The sequence below is a fragment of the Gekko japonicus genome, unplaced genomic scaffold (assembly GCF_001447785.1).
Source record: "Gekko japonicus isolate JY-2015 unplaced genomic scaffold, Gekko_japonicus_V1.1 scaffold914, whole genome shotgun sequence".
Lineage (NCBI taxonomy): Eukaryota > Metazoa > Chordata > Lepidosauria > Squamata > Gekkonidae > Gekko > Gekko japonicus.
Genome location: NW_015160240.1, coordinates 686,003 through 696,089, shown reverse-complemented (window position 1 = coordinate 696,089; position 10,087 = coordinate 686,003). Strand labels below are relative to the sequence as shown.

The window sequence follows — 10,087 nt, the reverse complement described above, 5'->3', positions numbered from 1 at the left end:
GAATAAGAAAATGTAAATAAAAATTAAATGTGCTGTGTGGAGAGTCAGCAAATCTGTAAGCAGACCGTGCGCTTGTGAAAAAGTGAGTAAAGAGCAGACTTCGAGTGAGAGAGAATACAAGTAATTACCCAGTAATAACCACTGTTTGCCAGTCTCGGCCCAGTTTGACCCTCGAATCCCAGTTTCTTTGTTTTTTAGTATTGATTTTACTTATTAAAATATTTGTACGCGTCCTTTCCCCATTCAGTGGACCCAGGGTGACGCATGAAGTGTAGTTAAAACCTCGAGAGCCAGTTTGGTGTAGTGGTTAAGTGCGCGGACTCTAATCTGGGAGAACCGGGGTTGAGTCCCCACTCCTCCACTTGCACCTGGCTGGATGACCTTGGGCAAGCCATAGTTCTCTCAGAGCTGTTCTTGAAAAAGAGCCGCTTCTGTCAAGAGCTCTCTCAGCCCCACCTACCTGACAGGGTGTTTGTTGGGGGGAAGGGCCTCCTTTGGGTAGTGAAGGGCGGGGTATAAATACTGTTTGAAAAGCAGAGATGACCACTAGGCTAGATATGTCCCACACTGGAGAGGTTTAGGGGCCCCCCCCCTTCCCCCCCCCCCCCCCCGCTTTTCTCTTTCCAGGTGAAGAAACTGGTGCTGGACAACTGTCGCTCGGACAATGGGAAAATCTGCGGCCTCTCCTCGGACTTTGAAAACCTTGAGTTCCTCAGTATGATCAACGTCAACCTGCTCTCTGTCTCCAACCTCCCTAAGCTCAGCAAACTTCGGAAGGTGAGGAGGTGGGAATAAAGCTACCAAGCCCCCGGTGGGGGCAGGAGGTCTGCCTTCCCAGGTTGCATTGCTCAGCACCACAAGGAGCAGCAGTGGGAGGTGTTTTTTTTATTATTATTAAGCAGCCTTGTGTTCTTACTGGAAGTTCTTACCAGAAGTAAATGGTAGCTCTAGGAATTGCTGGAAACCTCTTTGGTTTTACCATAGAGTTTCTGGTGATTCGTAGAGCTACCCTTTGTCACTTCTGAGGTAGCTCTAAGAATTGCTGGAAATGCTATGGTTTTACCATAGAGTTTCTAGTAAGTACATGAGGCTGCGTTTTTTAAAACATTCTCCCCACAACTCAGTGCCCCCCCCCCACCTTTCTGCTGGTTGCCAGGCATTGCGTGGCAGCCTTGGATGGGAGGGCTGTTCCTCTGAGAGGCTAAGAGACGGGGTCCTCTGCTTGTGCTCGGCTCTGTCTGAAGAATTTTGCAGGTATGCAGAGAAAGTACCGTCTTTTAAAAGAGCACACACACACACTGGTTTCTCTTCAGATCGCATAAATCTTTCTTTTGCACACCATTTGGAGCAAAGATTCTCCCTGAACATCCATTTTCAGTCTCGCAGGGGTCTAGACTTGGCCCCTGTGACCCATGGATCCCACAAACTTGTCTCTGTTTTTTAAAAAGCCAAAACTGTAGCCTGGATAAAGTTTAAACTCTGTATATGATGTTCCATTAAGTTGGCTAAGAACAGCGCACGGCTTTCCAACGAGAGAAATGAATATGAATTGCTTTGTTAAGTGCTGGGCTATCTCAGGAATATTATGAAGACATTTGGTCCGGGGACGGGGAGCGGGATTTTACACGATATAGGGGTTGGTGGGAGGAGGTGGGGAAACCTGAGTAGTTTTTCCTGGGGTCGTGTCTGAAATGGCAAGGCAGCGACACATAACGTCCTAGCCGCCTCGGAACCCGGGTTGTGCTCGGGAACGTCCCCTGCAAATGTAGAGCATATCTTGGCCTGAAAATGGCCGCCTCTCTTTTGTCGAGCGGCCCTCTCTGACCCCTCTCGTCTGTCCTGCTCTTGGTAGCTGGAGCTGAGTGACAATCACATCTCTGGCGGTTTGGAAGTCCTGGCAGAGAAGACCCCCAACCTGACGCATTTGAATTTGAGCGGGAACAAAATCAAGGACATTAACACGTTGGAGCCCCTGGTGAGTAGGAGGGAGAGGAAAAGCACTCCTGAAGGGGAAGCCGGCTGGGCTTCGGTGGTGGATTCTAGCTCTGAATCCTCTCTGTGTCACAAAATCCCACAATTTAAAAAAGTCCCACAGCTGCGAGAGAGCGTGGTTCTGTCCCCTCAGTTTTCCATGTGAAGTGGTACAGTCCATTTTATTCCCTCCTGCAAGACTGAAGGTGCCTTTTCATTGTTTTCCTGAACCGTAAAACTGATAATGCGTATATAGGTTTGACTTTGTAAATATTTGCTTTGATGGTTTAAAAAAAAAAATTAAAGCCTTGGCCTTACGTAGTTTTCTTGGAGGAGGGAGCGAGGGGAAGAGAGAGGTTGTTGAAGTAAGCCTTCCAACGTCCATGTTAGGTAGGCCAGTGTTATCCCCTCTCCTGGGGATGAGGGAGGGCTGAAGCGAAGCGGCCTCTTGCAAGATTGATACCACGGGGTTAAGAGCTGAACGTGGGCCTTCCTGGTTAGCTGAAACACGCAGGCCAGTTTAGTTTGCAAAGCAGGGGGGGCGGCACGGTGACGGTTCTGGCTTCTCGTAGAAAAAATTGCCGCACCTACGGAGTTTGGACCTCTTCAACTGCGAGGTGACGATGCTGATCAACTACCAGGAGAGTGTCTTCGCCCTGCTGCCCCAGCTGACCTACTTGGACGGCTTCGACTCCAGTGACAAGGAGGCCCCCGATTCGGACCCTGAAGCAGACGGCCTGGATGACGACTACGAGGAGAACGGAGACGGTAAGGAATGTGTTCCCTGCAGAAAGGGGACCGAAAGGCGAGATGAGGGGCGGATGGACCGCGTGGTAGGCAGTTACCTTCTTACAGCAGGGACCTGGAAGGTGCTGTGGAAATGACCGGCCCACTAGAGGGTGACTGGCCCAAGCTCTCTCACTACGTTTCATAGCCAAGTGGGAAATTTGAACCCACATCTACGAAGTTCTAGTCTGGTACACAAACGGCTACTCCACACTAGTACTCATTTCAGCGGTCATCTGATTTCCCTGTTATTTCTTCTTTGACCAGAGCTTGACAATCGCACAGTCCTTGTCTGAATCCCCTTGGGTTTTGGGCTTGAGCCTCAAGACCTGCCCCCACCCCAAAAAAAACTAACCCATGAAGCAATGCTCCCTCTAAGCTGTGGAGTCCTGTGAGCAAAATTTCTACTTTGTGAGCTACTGGCATTAAAGTTGTGAGTGATTTGGCTGCTGCATAAGTTAGTGTGCTCTGGAGCCACCCTTTCTAAGCTAAGCCGGAGGGTAAAGAACTGAGCTAGCTCACACTAACTCAGCTTAGAGGGAACACCGCCATGATGCTTGGAGGACAGAGGAGCTCATCCTAAATACTTGCCCCTGGGATACAGCCCCCTCATCCTCTCATTCAGCACTGCCGTCTTTTTCCCTCACAGAATGTTGGCCAACATTCTATTGTTGACACAGTCCACTGGAGCAGGAAACCTCCTTATTCAAACGGTTTCTCTCTTCCTTCCTCTTTCGTACATTTCAGAAAGCGAGGACGAGGACGAAGAGTTCGAGGAAGAACTGGACGAAGATTTTGTAGATGACGAAGACGAGGAGGAGGATCTGGATGGGGAAGAGGAAGAAGATGGAGTAGAAGATGAGGTGAGGAGAGGAAGGCTGCCCCTCCCCCTTTTCCCGCTTTCCCTCCCTGGTGCTTGGTGGTGAGGTGTACATTGTCTTTGGGGCACTGCTCTAGTGGAGGAAAACCTGACCCTGTTGAGAGACCTACATCCTGAATATTTTAGCTGTTCCAACCCTCACAATTGTGAGGGTTCATGAACTGTAAAATAATAAATAAATAAATAGAACCCTTTACAAATAAGGTTTCCTTGATTTTCAGAAAAGAGAAAGTTAATTAAGGTGAGCCTCCAAAATCTGCCACGGTCTTCCTCCGACCAGGTCAGGGAGCCAATACGGGGGTCTCCCCCTGTGACAGCCCTTTAATGTGGGCTAGTCTGAGAGGGAGAGGGGTTGGCCCAGGGAATAGGGATTGGAACCCAGAATGCAACAGTCTTGGTCTGACATTCTAGCCACTGTACCAGATTGCCAATTTTTGCTTTTCAAGAGCAGCGTTCTGATTAGAACCAGTGTTCCCTCTACGCTGAGTTAGTGTGAGCTAGCTCCGTTTTTTAGCCTCCGGCTCACACATTTTTGTCTTAGCTCAGGAAGGAGGGCTCCAGAGCAAACTAATTTATGCAGTAGCCAAATCTCTCGCTCACAGCTTTAATGCCAGTAGTTCACAAAATAGAATTTTTGCTCACAAGACTCCACAGCTTAGAGGGAACATTGATTAGAACCTCTCTTCCAGTGCAGTTTTCATTAGACCTCCTAAACCCCCAGGTCAATTTAAGCGTGTGTCAGTTCAGCCGCATATAACAGTCCGCATAAGTCATATAACTTTTTGTTGTGCCATCCACATTATGTGCACGCAGCTTGTTTCCCCCCACAGCTAACCCATAATAAAGCATGGCCTTGAAACACCCGAGTAAACCAATGGCAGCGTTCCCGAGTGCAAGAGGTGGTGGTAGAAAGTGCCGTCAAGCTGCAGCCGACCTACGGGCCACCCCGTGGGGTTGTCATGGCAAGAGATAGTCAGAGGTGGCTTCCCATTGCCTGCCTCTGCGTAGCAACCCTGGACTTCTTTGGTCCAAGTACTAACCAGGGCTGACCCTGCCTGGCTTCCGATATCTGATGAGACTGGGTGAGGCCTTAGCTAGCCATGTCGGGGCATGTGGATGTAGCCTTCCTCATCTCCGCGTGAACGCTTTCTCCCATTCAAGGCCATCTACCGTGTAGCAGGCACAGGCAGGCAAGCCACACCTATTCAGGCGCTCACACAGAGTCCAGAGTTCAGTCCCAGAAGTCCACAAGCCAGAGGGTCCTTACCAGAAGGGGTGAAGCAGATGGCGTAGTCAGGAGGTCCAAGGGTCATCCACAAGCCAGAGAGTCAAAAAGCCAAAGTCCGAAGCCGGTCCAAGGTCGCACAAAGAAAGCAGGGTCAGGAGTTGCGGATGCAGAGTCCGGCAAAATGACTTGTTGCTCCCACAACGTGCAGGCTCCCAGCCCTGGGTTTTCTAGGCACTTCCTGATGAGCCCTTGTTAGCAGCCAGCTGCTCCAGGCCTTCATCAGCAAACAAGTGGTGACAGGCCAGGAGACGTGCACTCTGCCTCCTTGCTTGCACAGCTCCCTTCTCAGCTCCTGCCTCCGGCACTCCAAGGGTAGAGGTGAGCTTGGCGGACTGGTCTTGATCAACTGAGTCTCACCTGCTGCATCAAAGCTGGGCAGTGGCTCTAGATCAGCCGTTGGTGGTGAGTCTTGGTCTTCCCTGCCGCTCACCAGCCTGTTTGCTGGCTTCTGCTGACTCAGAGCCAGCCATGCATGGCTCCCCTTCTCCTGAGGCGCCCTCTCCCCCTGAGGACCTGATGCTGGGCTCAGGCTGACCCACGACACCATCGTCCATGAAACGCTGGTCAACATTTGATTGCTGACCCAGCTTCCCCAAGTTGTTAACGTGGAGTGTGTACCACTTTATCACAGTGGCTCAGACCATAAGTCCCAAGGGCCCTGATCTCAGATAGGAGTGTGCGCCACCAATCCGGGGCCAGGGCAGAAAAGGCTAAGCAGACGTCTTTCGGGCCAGTCAGTGCTCCCTCTAAGCTGTGAAATCTTGTGAGCAAAAATCCTACTTTGTGAGCTGCTGGCATTAAAACTGTGAGTGAGCCATTTGGCTGCTGCATCAATTAGTTTGCTCTGGAGCCCTCCTGCCTGAGCTAAGACAAAAATGTGTGAGCCGGAGGCTGAAAAACTGTGAGCTAGCTCACATTAACTCAGCGTAGAGGGAACACTGCTACCAGTAGATGTTGATCTGCAGAGCGCAAGGCTCTCCGGGGCGCATATGGGGAAAGACGGCCCCATAGGTATGCTAGTCAACTCCTGGAGCTATATGGATTGGACCTTCTGCATGTAATGCACACGTCTCCTGATGAGTCTGGCATACAGGGAAATCCCAACTATCCATACTGGCATACAGGGAAATTTTGAGTCTGGCATACAGGGAAATCCCAACTATCCTACAAGTATGGACGGCTTCAAAAGGGAATTAGATAAGCATATAGAGCAGAGGTCCATCAGTGGCTATTAGCCACAAGGTCTAGATAGGGACTCGGGGGCAAGTGATGCTCTGTCTTCTTGGTGCTTGGGGGGGGTCAACAGCGGGAGGGCTTCTAATGTCCTGGCCCCACTGGTGGACCTCCTGAGGGCACCTGGTATTTTTGGCCACTGTGTGACACAGGGTGTTGGACTGGATGGGCCTTTGGCCTGATCCAACATTGCTGTCCCTTATGTTCTTATCCCCTGAAACTCACTGCCACTAGAAGTGGGGAAAAGAAAAAATTAGCTTAGGTGCACAGGCTAAGGGGTATGGGTCTGAATTTGTAGTGGCGCTTGGAGTGGTTATGGTATCGTTGGATAAGAAATTGAAGCTGGCAACTGAAATGGGAGTCTTAACCATAACTTTCTTCCTTAGGAGGAAGAAGATGAGGAGGGAGGAGAAGACGAAGATGATGATGACGGTGAAGAGGGTGAGTATCTCTGAAATACTGGTTGGGGGGTTTTTTACCCAGCGGCCTCCTTGGCAAATTTGATACATTTGCACCCTGGGTAGTTTTGATGTTATAAGGGTCGTTAGTTGATAGTCTCAGCATAGGTCTTTGGCCATGGAAGGGGAGAAAGAACCCCTCCCTCCCTCTGCTTGTGCTTAGATGCAGGGTCCCCTCTGTCCAGTTCTTTTAAAAATATATAGATTATTTTGTCAAAAAAGTGGGATACAGAAGGGAAGAAAGCATAGGGGGGAAATATAAATTCATCAGGTTTGTCAAATATGCCCTCTGTCCAGTTCTTAATAGGTGGAGGGCTGGAAGTGCCCATCTAAGAATCCTTCAAGGAAGGTTTTTGTTTTCTTAAAATTGAATTTGTCTTTTTTTGTTCTGTATTGGTCGTGGATCCCAGTCTTTTGCTGAAAAGCTGGATTCAGAAAGGAATTTCCGTGACCCCCTGGCCATTCTGAAGAAGTGAGCACCGTGACTCACGAAAGCTCCTCCCCCTGCCACATATTTTGTTAGTCTTTTAAGGTGCCACTGGACTCTGGCTCTTTTCTGCTGCTGCAAGACAGACTAACAGGGCTACCCATCTCGGCATATCTAAACTGTGATGATAGAAGATTCATGTGCATTATTAGAAATGTGCATTTCTCTTCATGGTTTCTTAAGGACCCCCTCAGTTTACAGGGGGCTCTGGTGTGCCTGGTTCTCCCTGTCTGTCCAGTTCACACAACTACCTTCCAGGGTGGTAGGGAAGGGGAGAGAGAGCAGGACTGATTCGGCGGTCCACCAGTTAACTTTGTGGCAGGCATCCTGGCTCACCTAGCATCCTGGCCCCGACCCTCTGATCACTGCCCTGTGCTAGACTGTCATTATCTTTTCCCGGCTCTTAAGATGGGGCTTCGTTGACCGTCTCCCTCCCCTTGTTTAAATCCCTCCTTGCAGACATCCCGCAGGGCGAGAAACGAAAACGAGAGCTTGAGGACGAAGGAGAGGAAGTTCCGGAGGATGAGGAGGATGAGGAAGACGAGTGACTCCTCCTCCTCCTTGCGAGCCAATCAGTTTTGCGGACTGTGACTTTTCTCACCCTGGCCGCCACTGTCGTGTCCCATGTGAGACTGTAACAAATTCCCCTCCCCGCCTGTCCCGCAATGGCGTCTCTGCCCCTCCTCCACAAACCCCTCTTTGTATGGCTGCAACTCCCACAGTATATTTTTTTAAAACATAGAATTTAAAAAAAAAAGGCAAGTAGGTGTTTTGGAAAATGTTTTCTCCCCTCCACGGAATGCTCACTTCTTGTGTGACACCTCCCCCTGGCCACTCCCCATTTGGGTATTTTGTGACCAAAGGCATTCTTTGATTTGGTGGTTTGTAGGGCTACAACCCCACTCCCTCCCCAGCAATATATTTTTCTCCCCTCCCCAGTTTCTGGGAGGGTTGGCCAGGGGGGAGTCAAACCCACCTCCGCTCCCTTGGGCACTGCCAATGAGAGCGCAGCAGGCTTCCGCTACGATGGATCCAACCTGCCGCCATCTTTCAGTCAGCATTCTGAGAACGTCGTGGAACTTCAAGGCTCCGTGTGGCATCTGGGGGCTTCTTGGCCCATTGTAGGGGCTGCCGGATGACTGCCACAGATGGGGCCAGTTTAAATGGCTGCCGGATAGCCACGGGTTTGCCTGGAGATGGTTTTTACCTCTACTGAATTGTTTTATTTCCCGATGAAGAGGAGATACTCGATAAGACTGTTATATATCTTCAAACTGGATTATTACTTCATTTTCAAAATGTTGCTGTTTTGCTATAACTTGCCAGCTCTTGCCTGACAGAGAATACCCCGTTTGGTTGGTGTTATTAGCCCCCCTCCCCAATAATTCCCTTTCAGTGCAAATTAACGCCTTTAACAAGAAGGGAAATTGGAGGTATTTGACCTGGGCTGTTCCTGTTCCTTTTGGGGGTCCCAGCTCATTTATTGCTGGTCTTGGGTCACTCACTTCCCCAAATCTACTGCATCCTTAAAGGTGCAGTGGTCAGTAAATACCATTTTTGTTTGCAGAGATGCACAGGGAGGGTTATTGGAAGGGAAGGGAACTGAGTGAGGCAAAGAGGAGTTTGAATATTGTTAATTGTAGTTCTTCCTGTTCTTGAGATGGAGACCAATATGTTGGTGCTGGCAAGGGAGGTGGGATGGAAGCATTGGAGAAAGATGGACCCCCCCCCTTTTTGTGTTCAGTGAATATTAAGCCTTAAAAAAAAAAAACCCAAGAAGACCCATCTGAATTCAGAGCAGCAGTTTGGGCTAGAATTTTCGTCCTCTCCCCCACCATCTCATCTGGTTATCTTGAGTTTTATACATTAGCCCTAGTTAAGTTTGACTTGTAATTTCGTTGAAACTAATTCCCCAAAATCGGGATATTTTTTTTTTGTTGTTGTCATTGTTGGGGGGGGGGGGTTGGTCCTTTTCTATCTATCGTTTTGTTTTGTTAAGAAATTTGGATAAAACTTGTAATAAAAGACTGAGTTTTTAAAAACCAGTTGTACGACAGGTTAATACAGGTTAAATGTAAAAAAAAAATCATTGGCCTCGGAAGCACAACTTTTCGTAGTGTCATCGATCCTCCACGTTTCCTGGTTAAGGGGGAAATGCTGTTCAAACCAGTTACAAAGACGATCCCACTCCAATGGTAACAAGAGAAAGAAATTTTACTTACAAAACTAGAAGCACATCTTACATGACGTATTCCTGTCGGTATGTTGAGGGATTCTGCGACCCAGGACTTTTCCTGTACACACACACACACACACACACACACACGTTCCCCTGAGTTCTTTCATTGTTTGGGTGGAGACTGGCAAGGGGCTGAATCTAGTAGAGAGAGAGAGAGACAGTGGCTCTTAAACAAAGCTCAGTTTATTCCATTATACACTCTTAAGACAGAGAACACTTTGTAGCATTTCAGGATTCAACATAGAATATTTCCAATACAAACCCAATACTTAAAGTAGTGCACTTGTATAAAACTGAGACTAGCTACCAAGGCCTCACACAGAGCTGTTGATGGCCTGCCCCCTGCCATTAGTAAACCAGACATATATCTTTCTTGGACCCATAGCTGCTAATGTACCGACTGATGTACTACCATGAATGTGACGCAGGCCAAACTAGAACTGACCCAATGTTCCAACCCAAGTCTCTCCCCTTCTTTCTACCTCTGGGGTCAGGATTGGAAGCTCGCAGAAAGTCAAGGAGCATCAAAGAAGCTCAGTTCAAATACCTTGCCTATCTAGATTCTGGTGGTAACACCACTAACTTCTGGAATGTATAAACATCCTCTAGGGCCAAAAATCGTGTACAGGGTTATTGGTACCAGAAGGCCACAGCACCAGCAGAGTTCTATAGCCTCCTGGGAGACAGAACCAAAGATTCAGCCATAGAGGCGACTTTTCTGTAGAAATTAAAGCAACATGGGTTT

General features: G+C 48.8%; 1 protein-coding gene across 1 annotated transcript in view; it reads left to right on the top strand.

Moving 5' to 3' along the window:
• The window catches only part of LOC107112176 (acidic leucine-rich nuclear phosphoprotein 32 family member B-like), a 22,184-nt gene extending 13,305 nt beyond the window's left edge, over positions 1 to 8,879 (top strand). Inside the window, exons 2-7 of the mRNA XM_015413263.1 lie at positions 628 to 777; positions 1,853 to 1,975; positions 2,544 to 2,739; positions 3,505 to 3,620; positions 6,545 to 6,599; positions 7,563 to 8,879. Of these exons, the coding sequence (XP_015268749.1) occupies positions 628 to 777; positions 1,853 to 1,975; positions 2,544 to 2,739; positions 3,505 to 3,620; positions 6,545 to 6,599; positions 7,563 to 7,651 (729 nt within the window). The 3' untranslated portion in view covers positions 7,652 to 8,879. The remainder of the gene's footprint in view (positions 1 to 627; positions 778 to 1,852; positions 1,976 to 2,543; positions 2,740 to 3,504; positions 3,621 to 6,544; positions 6,600 to 7,562) is intronic.
• The last annotated feature ends 1,208 nt before the right edge of the window (positions 8,880 to 10,087 follow it).